This window comes from Heliconius melpomene, chromosome 7, assembly GCF_056956725.1.
Source record: "Heliconius melpomene rosina isolate 202511_hmr_F chromosome 7, ASM5695672v1, whole genome shotgun sequence".
Taxonomy (NCBI): domain Eukaryota; kingdom Metazoa; phylum Arthropoda; class Insecta; order Lepidoptera; family Nymphalidae; genus Heliconius; species Heliconius melpomene.
Window position 1 is genome coordinate 674,008 of NC_140395.1, and position 27,998 is coordinate 702,005.

At 32.8% G+C, this 27,998-nt stretch overlaps 1 protein-coding gene across 1 annotated transcript; it reads right to left on the reverse strand.

The window, feature by feature from the left end:
• Nucleotides 1–8,845: 8,845 nt before the first annotated feature.
• exex (motor neuron and pancreas homeobox extra-extra) lies at nucleotides 8,846–27,994 on the reverse strand. The gene is made up of 5 exons (XM_085188467.1): nucleotides 27,913–27,994; nucleotides 23,902–24,446; nucleotides 23,164–23,349; nucleotides 11,334–11,491; nucleotides 8,846–10,376 (listed from the first exon to the last, which is right to left on the reverse strand). The coding sequence occupies exons 2-5, from the start codon at nucleotides 24,413–24,415 to the stop codon at nucleotides 10,047–10,049; spliced, it is 1,188 nt and encodes a 395-aa protein (XP_085044593.1). The 5' UTR covers nucleotides 24,416–24,446; nucleotides 27,913–27,994; the 3' UTR covers nucleotides 8,846–10,046.
• Nucleotides 27,995–27,998: the final 4 nt, after the last annotated feature.

A 27,998-nucleotide genomic window follows, 5' to 3' on the forward strand; every position in this document is an offset into this window, starting at 1 on the left:
CGTGTTAAATTAAGGAATTTAACGCCGCGCTATGTTCAGTCAACAAAAAAGTCAATCAACAGTTAACTATTAATTTAATTACTGCTCTAATGTTTATTTATTATTTATTAATATAATATTATTTGTTTTATAGAGTAATCGAGAATGTGAAAAGATAGTGTGAAAATTATTGTTAATTGGAATTACTCTATGAGAAATACTAGTATTGTAATATGTTTGTATAATACAGAGAAGGCTGTAGGAACCTAACATTAAGACACTTCGATCATCGTTTCCCGCCCAATTTTCGAGACATTTCGTGTTCCATTAAGGAACTTAACGTCGCACTTTGTCTTATTATCAGATAAGATAAAGCGCGACGTTGAAATCGAATCCACATCGGTCGCGCTGACGCTGTGTCGCTGCGCCACGACTTTCCACAAGATTTTCTCGGCCTGTAACCACAAAATTTGGACAATTAGTAAAGATAACAAAAAACATATAAAATTTAATAGCACATAAACTCTATTTAGAGTGGTTATCAAAAATCAATCACGGGGAATAACGCCATAAACGATGCTCATATTATAGCCATGAGCTATTAAAATTATGATCGCATAAAATTTAACGATATGGTGACAATTATTAAACTTAGTTTGTAATTACATTGCTTTACTGTGTTTTTAGCGTGACTTTGCACGCGGATAGTGCTGAAGTTATTATTTTTTTGTTAAATACCAATATACCTATTTCTTTAGCTTCACGCTGTATACCGCCCATAACATGATAGGCAGAGCGAATCTGGTAAAATAGGGTTACTAATACTTTTTTTCTTAATTGAACTTTTATAGAAAACGTATAAAAATTTGAACGCAGCAGGATTTGAACCTGCGGTTCTGGAAACCGTCCAACCGCCCATCTTTCCTAAGTGTAGTAGGTATAACAATTTAAAAGAGTAAAGTAGGTACCTACATCTCTAGATACGCCCATGATAACCCAATTTAAAGTTGAACTATTGATATATTGTATAACCTATGTTCAACCATTAAAAGTAATTTATAACAAATCAATACAGAAAGGTTTGTAAGTAATCTAAATGGGTGATTTTCGTTCGCTTTGGCGGGGATTTTGGGCGCCGTTACAATATTTGAGAGAACTGATTCACAAATTTATATAATTTATCTTAAAGTTACTATTTTTATAAAGCTAAGGTTGATTTTTGTGTAAATAAGTGAGAAAAATAATGTGGCCGATGTGAAGCTATTCAGCCACAAGTCAAGTTGCAAATCGGAAAACATTATACAGATTAAATTTCAGCGGAATTGTATGGAGATACTTTTCTTTTGTGATTTTTATAATAAAAATTACTAACAAAATAATTTTCATACAATATCTTTTACTTTCGCTATTCGTATGCTCAGGGCAGTATACAAAGCAACTATTAAACCATTGGTATTATTATTATTATTGGTAACCAACCAGTTATAATACTCAATTATGTCATGTAGTTCAAACATTGCTATTGATATCTATTAACATACGGTACGGTCAACTAGTCGTAACCATTCTAAAATTAAGTTTGTTGAACTTTTGTGGATTATTCACTTGCGTTCACGGTTCACATCAGAGCGGCCACGACTAATCCACCTACTTTAGTGATGTGACCAATTATAAGATTTATAGCAGACAAAAATGACGACCAATTAAAAAGAGCCAGTATTTTGGACTCCTAGCGACTACACAACTCTATAGAGTTCCACCGACAATCCCTACATATAAAGCGTACAGACCGACACATTGAAACACATTTGTGTAAATGTCTCGTTTACATAAAAAAGCAATAGCGCTAACATATACCGCAGTTACCAACTTAGAATGGCTGTTCACTCAAATTAACTGGGGCCATTATGCTTTTTAATGCCCAATGCCTAATATATTTACTTATTTTTTCATCACCAAAGGATTGAGGCTATCTTGGCTCAATGGGACAGTGTTCGATTGTAATGGTTCGACTTCGATTACCAATATAAGAAATATTTTCTTAAATATTCCCTATGGTAAGACAAAGTGTGGTGTTAAGTTCTACCGTTCAACACTGTCTAATGTCTCTTCTGTTCCCCATTGTGGAGGAGGGAGACATTGTTTGTTGAGTGCTGGAACTCAACGTCGCCCTTTGTCTGCTGTTGCGCAGTCGCAACTTGTGGCCCTGTGCCATGATTGGACTGAGTTAATTGTTCTAGATGATAATTTTGAAGAATTCTAAATTAAAATGAATTAGGTATTAGTTGTAAAATTTTAATATTAGTACCTACATTTTTACGCCACAATTTTAATACATAACTTGAAAGAGCTAAGTTGCTTTTAAATTGTAATTGATAAATATTTATTTATTTATTTTTTTTTTTTTAAATAAATTATTTATCCGTAACAAAAAGTAAATTTATATATACAAATACAGCGTAGTATCTTAGTAACGTACAGATAGCGTTACAAAATGTAATAGATATCGATAAAAATTAGGTACATAATAAAAATAATTTGAAGTAACAAGCGAACTTAACGTCTATTAGCTGTTGAATTATTCACCCGTATAGATGGCGCTACCAATTTATTGCCCTTTTATCTTTTCTTGGCTTTTACCTAAATTGCGTGTACATTCTGTAAGGCTATTAGCTTAATGTGGTGGCATTGGTAATGTTTTGATTTGCCTTATGTACCTAAGTACTTATGGAGGAATCAGTGTTTGTTTTTATATGTAGATAGGCTTATCCCGCATTTTTTAAGGTTCACGGTGTATCCCGCATATAGCAGGGTAGGCAGACCAAACACTCTGTTTTCCAATTGCCACCCGAGTTTGTGGCATTGAGTTAAATGGTGGAAATCAACATCAAGATTTGTTTTATCGTAGCCGACAGATGAAGAAAATTCCTTCAGAAAAATCGAACCCACAACAATCAAGTTAGAGTCAGTTAATTAGTATATGAAAATGTATAAAATATATATATTTTTTTTATATTTTATAAACTATTACTTTTAAAAGCCTAAAGTTTTATATATGTATATATAATAAGCGTTAAACATACAAATTTGTCCGTCTGTGGTCTCCCAGCCCTAAGCAAGCTATGTATTTCCAAGGGAAATAATCTTAGTATTCAAGGAAAGTTGATTCGGGCATTGTTTGAGCGGTGTTGCTACCTCGTCACGGACAATCATGTGAACTGGTAGCGCTGCGTGAGAATTAGGAGGATAAGATTGGATTATTGTGAAATACTTTGAAAGGCAAATAAGTTGAGAAATTCTGTGTAAAATTTTTAATACCATTGAATTGAACCTTGTCTTAGACCCGTCTGTGCTATTGGCATCTAAGCTCAATTTCTGGTCGGCCTTTATTGTTTTATTTCAGTTCAGCATAATTGAATAGAATTACGTAATCCAATGCTCAACTCTTTACCAAGTTAGTGGTTTTGCAAGACAATTGAAAATATTTCAAGCATTATAGTAGTAGTAGTATCGTAGTCTTATAAGAACTTATTCTCCAGATTTATAGATTTGTTTCTATAAAAGAGAGTGAGATTTTCAGTTCTCAGTTTATACTCTATGTTTATTTAATTTTCAGTTTTTTTAATATCTTTATGTTGTTTAGCAGGGTAGAGGGCAGACACTCCGTTCCACATTTTCTTTCCAATTTTAAAGATGTTGCCTATTGTGTGAAATCAAACTCCTTCGCTTTGACTTATTACTGGAACAAGTAAAATGGAAGAAGTTCATTATTTCGAGTTGTAAATCGCGCACACAATCGTCATGTTTACAGGCAGTCGTTTTGCTACTAGACCACAAGGGCCTCATATATCTAAGATAACGAAAAATATATGACCTACCTTTTACCTTATTCCAATGAGCAGTAAGCTGTTGGCCCTACAGGCCTCTACAGCGTCACCGGGCTTTGGGAGGCCGAGCTAGAAGAGCTGTGACCTTGGCTTGAAAATATATGAAAAGTATAGTATATTATAATCTTAAAGGCCATGTCCGCAAAACCTAGTCGCACCGCAAACGAGCAATCAGCCAGCGATCGCCAACACGACAATACCCCCCACGGTAAATTCAATTTGCACCAATCAACGGGCGTCTTCCCGCCTCGCCCGCGCCGTCCGCCGGCGTTTGTGACTGTTACTGTGTACTCTTTTATTTTATACATGCCTTTATTCTTTTTAAATTGTACATTTGTTATTTTATAAAGAACATATTTGTAGGGACGTGATAATAATTTTATTTAAGAGGGTAATTCGATAAGGCTGTATTTGTGGATGCTTGTGCCAAATAGTTTTAGTTGTATTTTTTGTCAATGGCAACACTTTTGTACTTCATCACTATCATTCAATCCCATTTGGTATTTATAATTTTGAGCAATTATTAGTATGGTTTTGATTTATATTATTTTAATTTCAGTTAAGTACAATGTGATGTTTTATGTCTTTATGAAAGTGGAAAAATCACCAATTAACTGGCATCTTCATTTGTCTGTTACTGTGTACCTACCTACTCTCTCATTTTATATGCGTTTATTCTTTTAAATTATATATTTAATATTTTAATAGTTTTATTTTTTAAGAAGTTTTTTGTATTAGCATTTTATTTTGAGGGTAATTTGATAAGACTGTATATTTGGATGATAGTGCCAAGTGTTGTTATTATTTGCCAATAGCAATACTCGTTCAATACATACTTACTTATATTTTTTAAATATTTTTTTGCTTGTTATAGGGAATTTCTCAATCACAATCCTGAAATTGGTACAGAACCTTCGGCGGGCAAGTCGGACTCGTGCTTGGCCGGTTTTTTCTTAAATACACTTAAACATTCATATATTTCAAGCGGGCGTAGCAGCACGGGGGCCGCTAGTTAATAATATAGATATGCCCTATGACATAATATAGCCGTAAGTTAGTACCTAATAAGTTAAAAATCATCATCAAGAAACTAATGTTATTCCTTTTACTGATGCTAACGCTTATAATATACACATATGTACTATTAGTTATATCTACTCACGACTGTAACTTTCCAGCGCCATAACTCCCACCTCGGCGACATAGCTCGTGTCAATTTTATATGCAAATAGTTTATTCACAAGAATAACAATGTCGGATGATCGAAACGCGAAATTGCAAATAGTATCCGGCACCTCAAACAGAATACAGATTCGGGAATATCAATATTTGATATTTGATTTTGTAACGTAAACCCGCCATGACGCACCGCCGTTCCCGCGCTTTTTGACTTTGACGTTTCTTTTTATAAATGAACACTACCTAGCTATTTGTTCATAGTTTTTTTTTTTAATTTACTCTGTAACTGTGCAAATTTATATAAATAAAAAATAAAAATGTATGAATAAAAGACACGATACTTTTTTTGTTTAAAATATTTCTGTAAATAAAAAATAAAATAAAGACAAAATATAAATATGTAAAATCAATATAATTATGTTTAAGGAGTTTTTAGAGCATAAAGTAATCTATTGTTATAGTAAGGTTCCATTGTTTGGAATACAATTTTATCTAATGCCATGCTTATTGACGTACATTAATTTTGTATCTTAAACGTTAAAGTTCTGCCACTCAACACGCATAGCGTCGTGAATTCAACGGAATGTGGACAATGGAAGTATCTGCTAGGTTTCCGTATCCCGCACACAAGAGGGTGTGCGGGATACGGCGTGAAGTTTAAAAAACCCAAATGTATGCACATGGATGTCATACATGGAAAAACAATAATATAAACAAAAAAAAGCTAGATTAAAGCATTCACAAAGATAATAAAATAAAAAAAAAGTTCAATATCGCAATCTTTACGTACTATGTATATTCTACACATTTTCAATAAATGAATTCCAAATACATTTCAACCTGATTACAATGTTAGAGCAAACATTTTTGCTAAATTGCTTCTATTTCATAATATGACGGCGAAGTGAACATAACAATAGATATAATCGTGTCCGTCTGTATCTTGAGTTGAGCGTGTTGTTTAAACAAAGGGCATCAATCACGGCGTGCCACGCCCACTCTGGCGAGCTATAGGCGAGGCTGGCTTTTAAAACTTTATATTATATGTGATAACAATATAGATAAAAGAGAATGTAATTGCCAATCTTCGGTATACTAATGACGGTTGATGTAAGAAACGAGAACAAGGCTTAAGTGCTCTAATTATCTTTACTAATACTATAAACCTAAAAAGGTTTGTTTTATGTAACATGCTAAACTCAGTTTTGGTTCGAATTGAAAAAAGTTCTATAATTGGATAGTCCATTAATCGAGGAAGAGTATAGGTTATATTTATATACCTATGACGTTAATCGTCTCGATGCAACCTATTGTACGTGCAGTCAAATGCAGTCTGTCATACTGAATACATATCTTTAATTACTTCAATTGATCCCTAAAAACTTATATTTAAAAAAAAGTAGTAAGAGACATAGATAGGTTTTCTTGTCGCTTCACGATGAATGACGTCACGCTGTTCTCTACCCTACCGTACTAGTACCGTTCTATAGTACCTACAATAGCTAGTGTTAAGCCATTCCGTTCCCCACTTGTCTCCTATATTCTTATTTAGTTTTATCCATCACAAGTTTATTTTTTCTTAAAATTAACCAATATCGCAAATTGTAACTGCCAGTCTATGAATAGATCCCAACAAGTAACAAGACGCAGAGCGAGAGGGAGAGCTCTCTTTCTGAACGCGCAACGAATGCTGAGTTTTTCCTTCGTAATTTATACGCGCGAGTGATTCGGGTGACGTACGTTTTGGTGATAGTGTGGATTTTTGACACTGTTTTATTAGTTCGAGCTGTAACTATGTAAAATATTTGTAACTGTAGTTTTCGAGTAAATGGTCAAAATGTGTCCCATATAGTTAAGCTGTGGAACGTTTTGAAATTCACGGGTACAGATTGAACTTTGACTACACTTGACTAAACAGAAAATTTCGTAAAATTTCCATAAAATTTTGCGCAATATAGTTTCGCTCCACCCGCCGTGCACAGCATGTGGCGGATCTTAGTTTATTAAAGCAGAATAATTTCGATATATTCTTAGTAAATTTTACATAATATTTTTGACGGGCAGACATATTATTACTATTAAATCGAAGTCTTACCTACATCCCAAAATGCGGTAGTTTTCCTTGAATTCATATCCACCCTACCCGCCGGTAGCTGTAGAGCTTCCCCTAATTTATCCTGTAAGCGATCGCTCGCCGACAGATTGTGAAATGTATATTAACATTTAGCTTTATTTTCTTCACCTAAAAGGCTGAAATTTGTCATTTAGGTACTTGGATTTTTCAATTTTGATATGAATTGTATAGAAAAGTAGTTTTCTGATTTTTAGCTCCGAGATATCGTTTAACGCTTTATTTACATTAAGCTAGTAGCTATAATATAATATATATAAAGAAGATATATAGGTACATATATTAAATAAATAGGTAATAGGTACCTACATGTTCCAAATCTACTGATTTTATTTTAGTTAGGTAAATGTTAACTAAAATTTCTTTATGTTGTTTCTTTTTATTTATTGATTTGTTATTTAGACAATAGGTGCGAATATTACTGCCTGCGTGGACAGTGACTTTCAGTAGTTTATTTTCGGTCCTTTATTACAATTTTCGTTGATATTTATATTCATTATAAACTCGACCTCACTGATAACTCGTTGCTGATGTAATCTAAAATTGGTTAAGTAATTTGTGAGCGTAGCAAATTACAAATCCACACAGAAAAGGCAAATATTTTTCTTAAGTATCCAGAGCGAGGAAATTAAAATATTAAATATTTCATTTCCTCGAGTGGAAATCGAACTCACAACCTGTCGTGATTACAGTCGCACGCATATGCTCCTACGCTACGACTGACTTCAATCGCGGCATGTACCTATGTATTGGGAATTTTTATTTTAATAATACAGCTACCTACTCGTTTCAGTATCTGGAGCCACATTTTGAAAAATAATCTCCTCTATTTAAGTTTAGGTCCAACTGCTAAAAGGGTTAAGTAAAAGAAAAATACATATTTAAACATATTTACTATATTTATAATATTTTCTTTACATACACTGTATAATACACTTTTTATGTTTTATACAATACAAATTCTTACAAATGAATAGGTAGGTACTAATATAATTAAGTAAGTTAATTTTATTTACATAATGTTTGCACAACAATAGTAATTTCATTGCCAAAACTGTTTCGAATTAAAAAAATACATTTAGTGCTGCCAGAGTGTCGTTTTCACAATGCAATGTTATTTAAATAATTAAGAAATCAAGATATTAAAAATAAATTAATAATCTATTATGATTATTTTAATTTTTTAGATTATTAGATTTTTATTTTTGTTTATTTTATTATAAAGAATAATTAAATTTTCAATGTGTACAATATAAAGTTACCCATAGCTATAGACATTTTTCTGCCATCTGACAACTCATAAACATAATATTTGATAGGTGCCTATATAAAACATCTTTATGCTTTTCCCGCAAAGCAGGGAACTGCTACTTCCTCGCGGAACTCAACGCCGCACTTCCAGAGCGTGGAAATAAAGATAATTAAAAGAATTTAATTATAATCTTTACCTTAGTATACTACGTCATTAATCACGATGCATAAATAGGCAGCCTTAAGTACTTTTAATGTAGTTTCATTCTTAAACAAATAAAATGACAGCTAAATAAATAATAATAATACTGAAAAAAGATGCCATTAAAAAAATACCTACATATAATTTATTAATACATAGATACCGTAACGTAACTAATATTTTACAAACAATTTTACAATCAATATTAAATAAATATATAACTGTCGTATAATTATTACTTATGGCTTAAATCTTATACTTATGTTTAATTTCTAATTTTATATTATTTTTTAATATTTATTTGGCCTGTATCAGTTCAAAATAACTTATTAATTACAGCAATATAGAGTAGACAAAATTTTGACAGACAGACGACAAATAGAAGATGGCGGTCAAAATGGTTATTTCATTTTGGTTAAATTAATAAAATTTCACGCGCCTTATGAGGTAGATAAAAACAACTGCTTATTTGTAACTTTAATCTCACCCATGCTAATCCATAATGATTCTCACAAGTCATATATAAATTTTATTTTATTAAAGTAAATTTCATTTTATTTCAATGATTTCTAGAATTATCTTAGGGCAACAAATTATTTTATAAACATTTCTTGAAAATGTCTTCCTCTTTATTATAACACTTTTGTACAATTCTTGTAAATCTTTATGTTGCCTACTCTATACAGTACACTTGTTTAGCCCCGTATTTACCGATAAACCGCTCTTAACTTTGAGATCGATTTTGCGATGGCGTTTCAATACATAAATTATAATCTGTCAATGAAAGTGACCTCCCAAGATCGATCTCAGGTTTGAGTGTGATTTATAAATAGGACTTAGTATATAACGTAAATACTAGTGCAAAAACATTTTCAGTTTTCAAAAATTAAAGCTACGTGATTTTATTTTACATCGTGAATAAGAATCTGACAATTTCCAAATATTTCCAGGTGTAGTTTCTTATATTAAAATTATCTTTGATTCTGTGGGAGTCACTAAAAGATGTCTCTGAAGATGTCAGTGGTGCTCTGTTCTTTATTTTCAGAGATGTATTAAATTAAATAAATCAATTATTTCTGCATGGCTGATGGAGTCATTTTAATATAATCTTTAGCATACAATAGGAAGATTCATTTTAAATTAAAGAATAAAATAATAAAAACAATTAAATGTTAACTATAATTTAACGTTTCTCAATAGTATTATTCTCATAGCGTACCCAGTTTTACTATTTATTTAATACAATAATTATATTTTACAACGACATAGGTATTTTAATTGTTAAGGACAAAAAAATGCCTTAAATTAACTTTTAATTATTTACGACTAGATAAAAAAACAGCGTATACCCCTCACTATCAGCATATCAGTATCTTTCAACTAAAACTTGCATAAATAAACAAAAAAATAATTAATCTCATACTACATACGGCCTAAACATATCGATGCCAGGTCTGCCATCTTGATTCATAACGGCCAACCCGCGCCTGTTGTTTTCCAAATTCGAATTAAAGTTAGCGGCGGCCATAGCTCTCTCTCGCTCTAGCGCGATAATTCTGTCCCTGTCCAGCATGGGGGGCGGCTTGACAGCTGTCAAATCGGCCGCCATTGTAGGTTGTTTATCGTGGTCGGACGGTTCTTTGGTCTTTTTCTCATCGCTTGTGTGTGTCTCCTTACTTTTTGTGTCTTGTTGCGCCTTTTTGGAGCGCTTCCATTTCATTCTTCTGTTTTGGAACCATATTTTTACCTTTAACAATGATAAGATAATCAATATAGATGGACGTAAAAATTGTAGTTAAAATTATTGTTGATTAGTGAATGATCAATAAAATTGAGGAGTTTTCTCTTGAAACAGAATTTTCGTCAATCTTATTGTCATTAAATTATGAATAATTTATATAGAACTTTTTCACTTTTGAGGAACACGTTTCTAATTGTCAAATTTTCTTTAATTCTCTTAAGTAGTTGAAATAATAGATTTGCTTTTAAAACAAAGCATGGTTTAGGTACCATAATTAATAAAAATACAAACAAACACAAAGTAATTATCAAAATGAACTCAACACTAACCATTCTACTTAACTAATCTACCAAAATTGACTGCACACAATGACAATAAACTAAACAGCCAAACTCGTGAAAACTTTTTTCATTTCGTTCCTTAGCTTATGATTTATAACATAAGATTAAAACGACCCGCACAAAAGCCCCGCGCCATAACATTTATAGCGTATCACCGCCCCCGTAATCTTGTAAAGCGTGTAAGCTGAAATCCGGGCATCGTTCAACTTGACAGCCACTTGCGAATGTCAAAATAGGGTTGTTTTTAGTGTCGGGGGACGTAAAAATGAGAATTTGGGTTATTTCAAGTGCGGTGTAGGTAGTTTATTAGGATTTACGGGTTTTTGTGTGGTTTTACGTGTAGTATAGTTTGTTTAGGAAATTTTGGTATGATGTTTTTTATTGCTGTACCTATATGTAACTATCTTATTAATATTTGTTATTATAATAATTTTGAAGTACATAAAATACATTGTATTTAAAATCAAATGTATGGATTTATTTTGGGTCATACAGCTTTAAATATGGATTTATTTAAATATATACCTGGATCCTCGATGATATCTTCATTTCACATTGACAGGTAATTTGTTCTCCCATTTTCCCCTACTACTTACCTACATGATATTGTTTTTTGTATTACCTGTGTCTCAGTAAGCATCAAACTGGTAGCCACTTCGAATCTCTTCGGTCTCGACAGATACTTGTTCATCCGAAACTGCTTTTCGAGCTCGAGGAGTTGCTGCGACGTGAACGCGGTGCGAGGTCGTCTGGTTTTCCCGAGAAGGGCGTGTGGGGCGCCTGAGGGCAAAAGGTTAAGTTTTAATTTTGCTGAAGGTACAGCCAGTTTTTTCTGTTCTTTTCAATTTCTCTATTCTTTTTTTGAGATGTGCAACTATCAATTAATTAGTATTTATCTTAGTAGGTACTTAGTAATTAATATATACATACTGAAGGAAGGTCACGTAAAAAGCATGAGGATCACCCCGGAGGGTATGTATGTAGAGGTTGATGACAGAGGACGAGGCGAAACATGTATGTAGACTGTAGCGTTTGGCGCTCCGTTCTCTCTGACTACCCCGTTTATTTTTTTGTGCATTATGTTTGAGATATGAAAATTTAAATGAAACCATACACTTCTCCGAGGCCGTTATTAAAAAAAATATCTAAATAGTCCCGTTATTAATAAATTAAACAAAATATTGTCTATATTATATTAAACACTTATACAGATAATAACAATAATCAACAGATAAAGCAATTTAGTCAGAATTCCATCAAAGCCCAGATATCAGATAAGTTATTTTAATTACGCCGATTGTAGTGTTGTTTTCGATTATCTCGCTAATTGTTTCAATAATTGCCTAACATTATCTCTCATAGATATATTAAATATATCGAATAAATAATCAGACTATTTGGCTTTGCCTATATGTGGTAGGTATTATATTTTGTGGACTAGGTGTGTCTGTGAATGCAGTTCAGCTCGTTTTTTCTTAATTTTGAATTAATCATATATTTTTATTAAATTATTTGCGACTTAATTTTTTTAATTAAGTTTTCATTTTTATGGAGCTAAACTTAGTATCGCTATTAAATATATAATGTCTGGTAAATGAACGGAAAATGGAAGAATAGTGTGAAGTGTGTGAGAGAAGATAAAAACGAAAACACTTACACGAAAACATTTTAAATTATAAAGATATTCTTAAAAAACATTAATAAAGTAACGACCCAAACGTAACTTCGCCCGCTTAAATTACGGCCAAATTATACAAAATCTTTACATAAATTGTAGACTGTGGGTTATTCTGAAGTATATGCTATATTACTACGAAGTTTGATCTAAATTCGTTAAGCAGTTTCAGCGTAAAACTGGAAGAAACATCTTTTTTACAAACATTTATAATATTAATTGGACTAAGTTTATTTAAAAGTAAATTTATAAAAAAAATCATAATCACACTTTAATTATTGTTTGAACAGGTGCCTTAAGTATTTTAATTGGTAATTATGACAATGATAATGATTAATTGGTTCCTTTCATATCGATAAATTATTATGTTTTCGTTGATTTACATCCCTAAGTATTTTACTAAGTAACTTTAATTACCAACTTGTGTATGGATGTAGGTAGAGGGGAGCGTGCCCATCCCAGAATCGTCTGGTACCTACCCCAGGAAATTTCACCCTTAAAAATTTAAGAAACAACATTTATACGAACATCTGGGCAAAGATAAAGTCCTCCTCCAGAAAATATCTCTGATATGCCCATGCGCTTGTATATAAGTGTAAAATATTAATATGAATTACATTTCATATTATTGTTTTTCATTTTACATTAATGAAATTAAAGGTTTAAGCACCGTCTCCGTTCTCCGCTTTCACTACGTAGAAGTTTATATAATTAGGATCGTTAAGTTTGTGGAATTTGAATTTACAAGAATGTACCAAATAAGAAATATTTTCATGTCCTGATGACGAGGCAAAGTACGGCGTTGAGTTCGGTGGAGATCTCTCGTCACTCAACACGCAATGACCCCAGAATTCGACGAAAAGGTGTGAATGGAAGAATTTTGATGAGAACGGAGTGTCTGAATACTAGGTTCCGAGGTATACAGCGTGAAGCTGAAGAGATACTAAGTAGGTTACCTACTACAAGCGCTGTTACATATTTTATGAGCTCAGCAAGTAAATACTGAAAATGACTATTTGGCACATTGTCAAACGCGTTCATTTTAAACTTTGTGAGGTTTGTAGTTTTTGTCTCATAAGTCCTTCGGATAAGTTGTTAAAGTATAAAATTATGTTTTTCTTTATCGATAATAAATAAATTTGTTCTAATAATCATTCTTTTAATCTATATAGAGCTAATTAGTAATTATTGTCTCTTTTGTTAGTGTGGATTTCAAGACGTAAATTGAAAAAAAAATCTTTCCTGTAGAAATTTTAAAAATTCTGTCCTCATAGGGTTACCCCCCTACTCTCTTTAAACTGCCTAAATGTAATATTTCAACATTCCAAGTCCAGTAGTTCAGTCGCTCAGTAACAGAAAAGTTTTTTATATTTTAAAATACTCAATTTAAAAAAAATATTACATACCTAAAGCCAAAACCGAATTATAAAACCACAACATTAGTTAAATATATCACATTTTATATGTACATATGTCATATCTAAAAATCAAATAAAAATATTCAACTAATTCGTGTTAATCCCATAAAAATGATAATCATCAATTAGTGATGGCGGCGCGGCGCTCGGGCGACATTTGGCGGTGTTTGCGCAGATAACGAACAAATAAACACAGCTGTCAACTTGACAGTTACGTCACAAGGCGCTCTGTTGTTTAGCGCGTGAATTGGGGAATTAGGTGAAAATTATTAATATTTGTACATAATTTTATTGGGTAATAATTAAATAACATACCTATATAGGTAGGTATTTAGTATAATTAAATTGAGTATTAAGCAGAATGTGATTTTCTAGTGCTCAAAAAGATAAGTATGTCTGTTATTTTGTTTTTATTTTAATTACATTTTTTGAAAAACAAAAATAAACTTAAAATTAATTCTCAATAACAAAAAAGACGCATCACAAGTCATTGCTCTAAAAAACGATGCGGTTGTATTGAAAAGAGAAAAAAAAGAGAACACAACCATTTTAAAGATATTTAAAAGTAAATTAAACATGGTGTTTAAAATAAACACAAAAATCGTGCTTAAGGGTCGAAATGACTATTTGTAATGTCTCTTATACGTGACTCTACCTTCGATAACGGGCGTTGTAATGGTGAGTGTATTGTAAATAGGTTATTATATTAACATTTAACATATAATAGTGTAGGTTCAAATAAATTATAGGTTTTGTCATTTAAGTGTAAGTATATTTTCCTTATTGTTGTTATGAAAATACCTACCTAGAAAAATAATAAAATTAAAAAGTTAATCTCTTTGAACACATTCATCTCATATACTACCGGTATGAAATAAAAAATGCTTTTGTGTTACTAAGTATACCTACCTATTTATCGAGGTCGGCTAAAGACCTACCTACATATACGAGTACGTAATGCTAACTACAATAACAGTTTCTTAGTACGCTAGCTATAACAATAGAGTAGTATATAATAACATTAGGTGCGACTCGGAGCGCCGCGTTGGGTGAAAATCAAATCATGTTGATTGGGCGTTTCGCTCGACGGCGTGGCTTAACGCTATTGTCAGTTAACCTTTGCTATCTATCTACGAGTATATTCTATAATATAGATATACTCGGAGATTTGAAGATTGTCGTGTCAACATAGTGTTTTAAGACTAGGTTCCCAGGATCCCTATGCCAGCCAGATAAAAAAATAGCCAGATCATGTTATATGAAGACGAATAAGACATAAACAAATATTTTAAATAGAAAATTATAATCTACATTCATTGTACATATCAATTGTAAATCTAATTTATAGCTCATCGCAGGAGAATTTTTCTCTTTAAATGTAATTTATTAAAAAAAATACACTAAAAGAGGGAAATAAGAATTAGTGGAAAGGGTAGAGGTTCCCTCTGCCTATGTTGCTATTATGTGGGATATCGATAAACCTAAAAAAAACGGCAATATACAACGTGGTGAATGGAAGGGTCTTAATGGGAACGAAGGTTCTTAACACTAGGTTCCCTGGTTTTTCCCTTGTCTTCCCGATCTGCTATATGCGGGATACAGCGTGAAGCTAAAAAAATACATTAGGTACTATTCTTTGTAATCGGTTAACTAATTTGACAAGCAAAGTACCGACAGTGTAAATAAGGGGGGGAGCGGAACACCTCCTTCAAACGGATCTCACATCGATACTGCAGATATTGATGATAATCATATTTTATACAATTATGCTGTCTATTTCCTTTAGATAAAACTTCTTTTTCTTTACGGTTATAATTTTGTTTTTTATTGTTACGAAATTCTTAGAAATCTTAGAATAAATACAGTAGGTATAGGTACAGTTTTTTCTGGTTTCTTATACCTAAGCATTTAGTCCAAACTAATATAGTAAAGCTTAAGAGTTCCATAAACTACTGGATCAATTTTAAAATGAAATTTGGGTAACGGATGGGTCTTAATAAGAACGGAGCGTTCTAATAGGCTCCTAGGCTCCCAGGTTCCATTTGCCTACCCTGCTGCGTGAAAGATATAGCGTGAAGTTAAAAAGAAAAAAATAAACATGAATGGCACTTAAATTAAAAACATTAAATACAACAATAATTATATTTTATAGTGACTTAATTTGTGCCTATCAATTATGCCATTACGACCCTCCAGGTTCCTAACGAGATCAACACATTTACAAACAAATAAATTAGCGTATAATAAATACATATAAATGTGCCGTTTCTCCCCCTTTATAATAAAACTAAGACGAAAAAGATCAAACTTTGTATACATTGTAATAGAGTTTAAAGTCATTTATATAGAGCGAATGAACAGACGGACGAATTTAATACAATTATAGAAAATAGTTTTTATTTATATAGCTATAGACGTGACATACAGACAGCTTGTACCAATTTTATTGTTGTAAGGGATGGCTTAAGTAATTTTACGCGAGAGTTGATTAATTTAGGGGTTGAATGTAGGTAGATTGAAATTGGTATGGTTTTTTTTTTTGGAATTTTCTTTGCTTTGCAGTATTTATTAACGGTGTATTTAGACTGTGCTCTGGGTACCTACCTTGTTTAAATCTACTAAAATAATAATATCATAAAATTAATTAATATTATAAAGTTGTAATTTTGTCTGAAAAAAAAAACAGCTTCACGCTGTATCCCGCACACAGCAGGGCAGGCAGAGGGAACCTAGTGTTAGGACACTCCGTTCCCCACTTTCCACCGTATTCGGTAGGCATTACATGTTGAGTGACGGAACTCAACGTCGCTCTTTACCCGACACCAGAGAAAAGAAATGAAAATATAAATGTAAATATTGTATACCTACACGTGGACTACAGGTTAAACTTTTTTGTCTTGGATAGTTTTTTTATCGAAAAAGTATTAATTGCATTACATTAATGGTTTTGATGTACTCATATGCACCTACCGGTCTATGCCTGTATGGTGCTAAGAGTTACTTTGGACAGTTAGAAGGGCATTTGCTTTTTTAATGCCACTCGTGGCCCAGAGGCACAAGCGCGCGACTGTAAACGCGGCAGGTTGTGGGTTTGATTTTCCTCGCGAGGGAATGGAATATTTTAATTTTTTCCTCGCACTGGTAACGCTTTAGGAGGAGCGATGAGTTCCGCAATGCAACGTTGCGCATTTGCATCGATACTAGAGCGATGAAATCAAAATTTATAAGAAAATATTTCCTCCAAACCTGTCGCTTGTGCCCGTGCGCCACGGCTGGCCTCACAGTAATTCAAACAAATTGAGTGGAATTCCCCGATTTCTCTAATTAATACAACGAATAACTATACATATATGGACATTAGCTTGTACCAGTACCGGTGGCGAAGTATATTTTACTCGCTGTATTAATACCTACATAGGTACTTGACTGCAAGCAGACCCTTATTGGACAACACGCCTCTTTTTTTTTTTATAGTGATTTGCGTTGATTGTATCGATGTTTTCTTTTTTATTTTTTATTGTACGGGATAGATAAATAAATAAATAAAGTAAACATTTTTTTTGTTGCACTTAAAATAATGATATATGAAATTATAGTTCGATAATGATAGCCTTGAATGAATCATTAAGATAAAACGTAGTGTACGCTTACCTAAATGACCGCTGTTCTCGCCTATTTAGTGACATTTAGAATTATATCTTTTTTTGAAGAGTGGAAAATAAGGAATATTATGATAATAAACAGATATGCTCAGGAGCTTTTTAACATAAGAAATAATTTGGTCCCACACAAGTATCGACACGGCGCCTCCCTATCTAATTTGTCAAGGGCTTTGTTTGCGCGAATAAATTGCTGCCCGATAATTGGCTTAGGGAGGCCTCCCTGTGTCGGCGGAATTTTTGTTCAATTCAATTACTGTTTACCGCGTGCCCTTTGAGACTAAACGGCGTTTAGTTACTTCTACAGTTTGTGCTGTAATATACCTTTTAGCGTATAAACGTGCTATTGTGATAGATCTCTGTGGGTTCTTTAGAATAACACGTTATTACTGTTACAATTAAAAAATAATTTATTATTATGTTATTTTAAGATGATAACACGACAAGCATATGAATGGAGCAAATATTCAAAATGAAAAGTAAATTGACAATATTACCTACATTTCTATAAAACAATGACTTGGATTACAGATACATGATAAAGAGGCAAAAACTACCCTCTCGCTGACTAAATTATTTAAAGCTAATTCTGTTCATAACAGTAAGAGTAATCTGCATTTTTGTTAAATAGAATTTTGAACCAGAGCGTAGAAATGGAAATATAAATTTAAATAAATATTTCCTTTCTTCGAGTGGGGATCGAACCCATAACCATCGTGTTACATTCACACCCTTGTGCCCTTGCGCCACGATGACCTTATTTTAAAACAAATATGATTGAGTCTTCTGTAGGAATATATAATAAGGATATGAAAATAATACGGGTAATCAATTATTTTCATTTCTTCACAGGTAACAAGATATAGCGAGGCTTTAAGTCCTATCACTCAATAAGCAATGTCTTGGGACACAAAAACAGGATGGTACGCAGGGAACAAAATGTCTTAATAGTGAAAAAGCGATACCTACCTAATTACAGTATTTGCCAGTTATAATTTGTTCAAAAATTTCTCTGCCTATACAAAGAAAACTAGATAATGATGTTTTACCTACAAGAGATAGTTACCCCAGAACATCGAATTCGTAACCTTAAGATCACATCAGTTGTTAAATCAAATTACGAGAGATTCTGAATAGCCTATAATAATAGTCATTTGTGTCGATTTGACAATTGAAACCGATTGCTCAAAGTGATCAAAGTGTAAAGGTTACTTGTATATCCATCAATTTGTGATTGAAGTTAGCGTTGCTAACCGTTTGAGACTACTGTCTTAAGTGCGTGTCGAAGAGGTGCTTCCTCGAACTGGCAAGACACCATGCAGTGTTTAATTCCGCAGTCTAACTATTACAAAATGTGGAGAAAAAAAGTCTCTAAATTTGAAGCGTTCAACTCTTAATCATACTTAAGAATAATCTTTAGGTAGCGGAGATTTCTATAAATCTCTCTACTAGAGATGCAACATACAGTAAGTTGTAACAAGCGTATAAGAAGGTCTACGTAGAACTTTCTTTGGCTCAGTGGTCACATATTTAGAATATACACAAGAGTTGCGGGTTCGAATACCGTCACGTACAAATCTTTAAACATTTGAACTTATAAAGTAATAAATTTAATTTAGTACAAAACGCTATATCAATAAATTTCCTCGCCATTAGCCCACATATTAAAATAAATAGTTGGTACGCACAGATGGCGATAAACCGGCGATTAGCTAAGTGTCACTCCGCCGTTATAGCGGTCAATAAATATGGACGGGGGTGCTGTTGCACTCGTTATTGTATGAAATTAGTTAGATTTAGTTTTATGCTTAAAATGTTTCATAATTATTTAATGAAAATTGTTATTATAGTACCTAAATTAAACTTTTTACACGTATTGTAAATTTAATTGCGGTATCGGTATGTGTACATTATAATTTTAATAAATATTTATTATTTTTATATCCTATTTCTTTTTTAGTGAGCAAAGCTTACTGTGTTCTCTTTACATTTACCTACACTTTTGGTAAAACTTTCATCGGTTGAAAACAAAATGATTGTAATCGAATAGGAAAACTAAATGATCGAATATGCATGGAATCATATTTTTAAACATATAGAGATTCAATGTATTAGTGCGTTTTTTTATTCATATAGTATTTTTTCTTTAATATTTATTTTTTGCTATCCCTAAATTTTTTGCACATTAGGGATTTGCATTGCAATAAATAAACACACCAATAAATACATCGAGCAATTAACCAGCGCCGGGACAGATGGCATTAAACCGAAATCGATTAGTTAAATGCGATACATCACTATTGTACGTTAGTATGGAGATGGATTTTATACATATATATAATTTTTAATTGAACAATTAAGTTAATGATTATAATTTTAAAAACAATGAATTAATAATAATATTATGAGTTTTGTGCCTTTATGAAAGTTACTTTATAATGGCAGGTACTTTAAAATGGTATGTTTATTTTAAGTGTTTAATGAAAACAAGTTTTAAATAAGTATTATGACGTCGTATACCAAATAACAGACTATTATTTTTCATTAGTCAACATTCAGCGAACAGACTTCTAGTGCACTTGGCGTGCTTCTACAGTGTCTTTAATTCACATAAAAGAATATAGATAGGAAATTCGCTTGAGAACCTTATTCAAGGTTATATACTATAGGTTATAGGCTATGATACATACTTATTAATACACGATTGTGACAAAACATTTCGTAAAGGTAAATGGCATATTTATCATTTTACTTCTTATCATTATCTTATTTATCTGAAATATTTCCAATGTAAAAAACATTTTTGTCATAATTTTAGATAAACAAATTATCTAAAATTATGACAAAAATGTTTTTTCATTTGCTGACAGCAACAAGATGAATAGTCGTTCTAAATTACTTTAAGAAGTACATGTCAGATATATAATATGTATCATATTATATTCAATATTTTTACTGACTTTAAAAAGGAGAAGATGTGCAGTTTGACTAAATATATTTTTGTTGTATATTTATTACGCGATCTCTCTACCAACTTTTAAAGATTCTTTATTTCATATGTATTTAAGTAACGTGTCATTTAAGATTTCTACTTTTGAGGGCAAATTTTTGTATACATTTTAATTAAGGGTAGTTTATTTTCCTGCAAAGACTATGATTAAGAAACATTTCTTTCTTTTTACTTCACGCTGTATCCAGGACATAGCAGGATAGGCGGGGGAAACTGAGAACCTAGTGTTAAGATACTCCGTTCACTTTAATTAATACATTTCGGTTTCTCACTTTGCGCGTTTCACTTTATTAGTGATAAAAAACAATATGATCTTCATGAAACCTAAAAATGACCTAATTTTATCAGAGTTTACTAAAAAAAATGTATCTACTAGATATGTAATAATTTAAAATGACCAAACAAAAATCTATTTTCCCCTAAAATTCTTTTTGTTTTTATCAGTCAGTGATACAGATAACATATCTAAGTATTTCATATTCTCATAATCTGTGGTATTACAGATAAAGAACTGCCTTAGCTCCAGATGCTGGGCTAAAACATGATCGATTATGTTTCTATTTGTTACAAATTCGCAGATTTGTTTTATCATACGTTCAATATAATGATAAAAGGCTTTACTTGACGTTTCTTTATTATTTTTGATTGATTTGTTACTTTGGAATATATAAAAACTTCGTGGAAATTTGAAAACAACATTACGTTTTCTACAAAAAGTACTTAATTCCAACAAAATCCTATTCCATACGCGCGAATAACTTTTATTTATCCCACATTGTTAGTGCAGGCAGTGCGGGACAGGGGTCGTCATTTTATTTGACAAGGGACGTAACTGCCCCCTCGCTCTGCAGTCCACATGTCGGCACTTGCGGAAACTGCAAGTGTAAATATAGTTAGCTAATTACCATGTGATACTGTCGAATGCGAGTGCGAATAGCGAGGGTTCTAGGTTCGATTTATTATTTTGTATTGGTAAAATTTAATATAATTTATTTATATAAATGTATTTGTTTATAATGTTACATTTTTTAATAATTTTAAACCAGAAGTATAATTTAATAAGACAAAGCGCGGCGTTGGGTTCCGCCACTCATCAGGTAATGTCTCGAAAATTTGGTAAAAAGTACGAACGGATTGTTTAAGCACTAGGTTTCCTCTGCCTACCCTACTACAACATGAAGTTAAAAAATATGTTTATTCTTACTATCTATAAATTATTTTGGCCCGTTTTATTTAAAATAGGTATAGAGGGGCAAGTCTACGTTTCCTATATAGTTACTTTAAGCTATGAAAGATTAAATAAAATATAGATATTCAATACTTATCTTAAACTTTAAGTAGACCAAAACAAGAAATAAAAACTGATGCAAAAAAAAATTATACATTGCCACATAAAAAAATGTGTTCATTCTACATTTTTGTCCCATTTCATTTGAACCTACGACTGCGCCATTATTAAGCACATATGATTTGTTTTACTTCCCCACTGAGCCAACAGGGTGTTATTCAAAGGGGTGTCCCCGTAAGGGTGTCGATCCATGTGTGTCGCTAATAGATAGTAACAGGTTTTTTAGTTGTCATCTAATGGTGCTTTTTATGGCGTGTTTTAGCAAGTTGCCCTTTTAGGGTCAAATGAGTTGTAAAAAATATAATATGATAATTGCTTTTTTTTAAAATTTAATGTGAGCAGTTACGTTAATCGTTTTTTTTAATTATTTCGTAGCTAGATTATTTATTACTGAAGTACTTAAATAAATTTATTTTTAAATATCTTATAGTAGTGATGTGCTTTATTATCGGTTATAGTGTTTAAGATAAATGTGCCCTGCAGACAAGATGGTAGAGTAGGACCTCTCAGCCTATTTGAGACATAGCAGGATAGCTCGCACATTGCAAGGCCCTACGATGCTTCTCTGGAGCACCCCCCCAGATTGTACCTACATCAAACCCACAACACCCGCCTAGTTCCAATAATAATTTTATTTTTCACTTTCCTTTTTGCTTCACGCTACATCCTATATATAGTAGGGTACCTAGTGTTAAGACACTCCGTTCCCCACACGTTCTTTTCGCATATTTTATCACATAATCGCGTTAACACTATACAGCTTGTTCACAGTTGGCGGACCAGTGGATTATAACATGTGCGGACGACAAACACGGGGTGATAAGCAAACTTTACCGCTTTAAGCCGACATGGGGTTGTTTTTTTATCGAACCCAGTACTACCTCACTTGTTGATTAATGTCCTTGTGCTAACAGGTCGATGGTGTAGCGTTTAGCTGGATAGGTGTCCGATTTAGATTTGTAGTTATGATTGAAATTTGAAAGTTATTTTGCTAATTATAAGTAGGTACTGTAATATTCGGCACTTTATTTCGAGAATAAAGTGGGAGTGTGGGAAGAGTATTTTAACGCTAAGTTGTAAAGGAGTACAGCGTGAGGCAATTAATAGTGTTTATCTAGCGAATCAGAACTGTAAAGTACTTATATAGTATTCATTTAATTTTTTACACTCAAAAGTAAATTCATAGACTACTTTGTAATTTTGTTTGTAACTTCCTAAGCTTGGTTTTGAGATTTCAGACACTGACACAAGCAGAGATTGAAAAAGCCAATTATTACTTTTTTCTGATATTACCATAAATTACCAAATATTCTAACTTAAAAACAAAAAAAACTAAACTTACCTCCCAATTCAGGTATTCTATGATAGAACATGCCCGTTCTGGCCAGCCACTCCAGCTGCATCTGATGCAGCACTCTGTCTCCAGGGTGGTGGAACGCGGACGTCTGTGGCAGGATTCCGGGGGGAGGGTAGTGGAGCATGGGGGCTTGGATCGGGGGCTGGAGCAGACCTGGTTTAGGAATAATACCTGTGGAAAGAAGGTAGAATTTTATTACATTTTTGGATGTGTTTTGGTGTTCATTTAATAAGAAGGATGTTTAATAAATTTATATATTTATACCTATGCAGTAAAAATTATGCATATAATAAAATTGTAGCAGATCGGTGTCTGTACATGGAAGATCATAGATCTATTATAGGGAGCATTTATCGATGTAATAGAACTAAGTTTTTACTAACTTTTTGTCTGCCTGTATGTGCGTTTGTGACTTGTGTAGGTGCGCTTATCTCAGAAGTGTTTAATTAATTTTAAATCGGTTATTAATAAAAGTTTATATCAATATAAAGTAATATTACTACAAAAGAAGTCAGCTTAGCAGAAGAATAAATGTGTAGTTCAAGTAGGCTAAACCGCCAGCGGAGAAATGAAAATAACTCATTCTTGCGGGTGACTGTGATTCTGAGTCGGTACACTCGGACAGCCTCACATTCTAATTTCGATTCTAAGCATATTGAAATAATAAAAACCAATTTTAAAATTCTAATAAAACTATACTAAAATACTCAGAAAAATACTCACCAGGTCTATAGCTATCATATTCCTCGTTACCACCTTCCACTCCTGGCGATATAGGCGGGCTGTAGCTCTCTGACCTATTATCATCAGACGGACTCCCACTCCTCGGACTGCTGTGACCAGACCTTGGACTCTCCCTATCGAAGTTGCGGCTCAAAGGTCTACTATGACACTTATTGATGGTATTCTGCTCAATTTGTGTGTCATAATTCTCATTTTGATAACGCGTTATATAATTTTTATTTTGGATTAGTGCTAAATACTTCTGTTGCGCCATTTTCTCCTGTATCGTTTGTTCAGGTTCTATATGCTTGGATAGTAATGCGTCTATACAAAAAGATTTCTTCTGTTGATTCAAAACGGTCTTCTCTTCGTCCATTTGTTTGTAGAACTTCATGTTTTTTGGACTATTCGACCTGCTGGGGTCTGGGTTCGATTCTTGGTCAATTTCTAGAGGTTTCTCCGCTGTGTCTTCGGAGTCTCGTCGGTACATAGCGTGCGATAGTATTGTCGACATTGCAATATTGCGGGCTTGTTAGCTGGTCATCCTGTAGGAAAATGATTGGTAAATGGAATATATAAAAAAGCAGCGTCTTACTTTTTTACCCATAGCAGGATAATCAGACGGAACTTAACCCTAAGTTACACCGTTACCCACTTTGCGCTGGATTTTCATGACCGTGAATCACAACTCACAACCATCGCGTCTACAGTCAGCTCGGTACACGCGATGGTTGTGTCTGTCGGCCTCAATTGAATATTTGTGAATTATTTTATATCACTGACACAAAGTTTAAGAGCTTGCATAGGAGTTTCTTATATAATTACAGAAACATTTTTTAAATAATACTCAATTAAAAATTTTAACAGTTCACCGAGGCTCTTGTTTAATACGTCTCTAACTTAAAAGTTAGAGTTAGAGTTAAATATTTATATTAACCACCATCACCGAGCGTGTAAAGCGGAGAAAAGAGGAAAGAGTCTATACTTATCACTAATTACGGCAGTTACCGCAAAAAAACTCAAGCATCCACAAATAAATCAACTTTTATTGCATTCGACCTAAACAAACACCGGCGTGCGGTCCGGGTTGCTATCAAACGTCCCGTCGGCCGCGGTTCTATATATTATTATAGATAATAAATTTATTATCAGTTTATAACTTCTATATTGAGTTAATTAAATTTGAATATTATATTGATTCGCATAAGAACTTAACATTTTACCGCCAATCGATAAATACGAGCAATATACAGCGTGTTCACTATTTACAATATTAATAGTTAGGTTCACCTGTCTATCTGTAAGTAAATGAAGTAACTTTAATTTCAGCCACTAAAGAGTGAGAGGTGAAACTTAGTGTCAGGACACTCCGATCTTCACTGTATGTTAAAAGGTAGAACTCAACGTCGCGCTTTGTTTTGTTAGAAAGCAAAACCCGTCCGGTCGTCGGATGCATGTCAGTATATTGTTTTCTTTTTCAGCTTCACGCTGTATCCCGCATTTGACCTCAAATATTAAATTTGAGGTCAGTATATTATTATAGACAACGAAGGTATTATCATCGGTAATAAAGGTATTAACTTACCTATATATTAGGTACATGACTTTAAATATTTTAAATTTAAAACGTAGAAGTAGAACGAAATTAAATTCTTATGAAGTGTTTTGCCGTCAAAAAAACCCCACAACAAAATTAACTCGTTATTTTTAATAATTTTAGCGCTTAGAAATGAACCATAATTTTACGTTGTATCCCGCACATAATAGGGTAGGCAGAGAGGACCTGGGAATCTAGTGTTTCCCATTGTCTAAATGTCTTATGTTTCTTATTTTGCGCCGGATTCTGGATACATTCCGTGTTGATTGTGTTGGCGAAACTCAACGCCGCGCTTTGCCTCGTTACCATAATGAAGAAATAAATAATGATAAAGATTTCCCACCAAGGAAATTAAATATTTCATTTTCTCGAGTGGGAGTCGAACCCACAACAACGTTTACGTTAGTCGCACGTTTTCCCCCCGCGCTAAAACGGCCTCAATGATTCATATTAAGATGAAGATTATCAAATATCTTTGTATATAAGTATGATTAGATATGGGTTATTCTTCTGGTGACGTGACGTGATGTAGATACCTACTGACTCGTTTTATCTACAACTTTATAATAAGTATATTTAAGTAAACGGACCGTTTTCGTCATCTTATTGCTATTTATTATAATTTCTTCATTTACATATATAGCAGGAAAAGATCTTTTTGTAGTTTGTTTGTTGTCTATTGGTACTAAAATTTTAATCTTCACTACGTTAAATAGGTTTCTATACTTATTAAGAAAGTGTTCGTGTGTTTAACAAAGAAATCGACGTTGTCCTATTCTTAAGAGATATCTTCTCATAAACTATACTAGCTTAATTCACAGCTTTGGCTACGTGGTTAACTCACTACAATTTTTAACCCCTAAATAACTTTTAACCACTTAAATAAAATTTAACCCTATAAATATTTTTTATTTATAATTTACAATAACTTTGAACTTAGGTACCTACTAATTAACTTTTAACCTACTAAATAATTTTTAATATACTAAATAACTATTAACATACTATATATTTTGAATATCTAAATAACTCTTAACTTCCTAAGTGACTTTTAACCTACAAATTAGCTTTTAACCTACTCGTACTAAATAACTTTTGACGATACGGTGCGAACCGTAGCGTTCGGCGCTCCGTTCCCTCTGGCTTTGGCTGGGAATAAAGCGTGAAAATAAAAAAAGAATTCACAACCTCTTAAGACTGTCCTCTAAGCTGTAAAGGAAACGTGATTAATTTGTAAGTAGATGCACTACATAACTAGCCCTATTGAAAAGTGGTTACGTCTTTTTCCTCCACGAGCAAAAATATAAAAAAAAGTCCTGCTGAGTTTTTGCGTCGGTTCTGCTCAGGTGTTGCTATTGAGACAGTAACTTTAGTGAACTGACGGTAAGTTATTTTACATGAGGTTAAACTATTTTAATTTTTCATGCCTGTACCGATGTAGATTTAAAGCGATTTAAAGCGAATTCCACCACACAAACCAATATCACTAAGAAGGGATTTCACTTCATCTTCGCCTACAGTGCTATGAATAAAGAAATTTACTGGGAAACTAAAATAATGACATTGGAATTGACTTGCACAACCGACCCCAATGACACAGTCACAAATGTAAACGAAATCGTTTATATATATTGAGTGACATATTGTGGTTATTGCTTCAAAATATTATAGAGAAAAAAATAGGTAGGCTACCTGAATAAATCCTATATTTTAACAAAGCTCTACGACGCTCTACGCGCTAATACAAACATGTCTATTTTTATAATTAATATAAGAAATCGATTTAAATGGCCATAGATTTCCTTTTGAAATCGCTGAAACATATTTTTATATTAAACAAAAAAAAATAGAATTATCTAGATATTATTCGACTCGAGCTTTTACGTGTCGCTTCGATTCTGTAGTCAAATGGAAGTAACTACTCACGAAGCCTGATATATTCTAATTACGGATTTAACTCTGACCGTAGTTATAAACTGTAGTGGGTCCTGGGTGGACTACATTGAAACCGTTAACGATAATTAATATAGCCTATAGCCTACAGCCTTCCTCGATAAGTGGACTATCCAAAACAAACAGATTTGTTCATGAGTCCAATGAGTCATGTCCTGATAACTCTTGCAGCCAAACAATATTTTCAGCTTTATAATATTAAGTATAAGTACATTTAATATTACAGTACCACGTGATATTGCAGCGCTATTTAAAAAAAATGTTTTCCCAGTCTTATTAGATAAAGTAAGGTTCATTCACAAAAATTTCAAAATATTATTAATTTTTTTATTGTAAATGAGCGAAAAATGTCTTTTGAAACTATTAAAAAAAATGTGTCTTGATACTAAGTTTGAATTTGAGTTACCCAAACAAAAAAAAAACCACTGTAAATAACAAATGAATGAGAAAACAACACCCACCCTCCAACACTGCCACTACACTACAAGTCCTATAGGTACTCTCTATTTTTTGTTAATTTCCACGACACTCGCGCTAACACGACGAC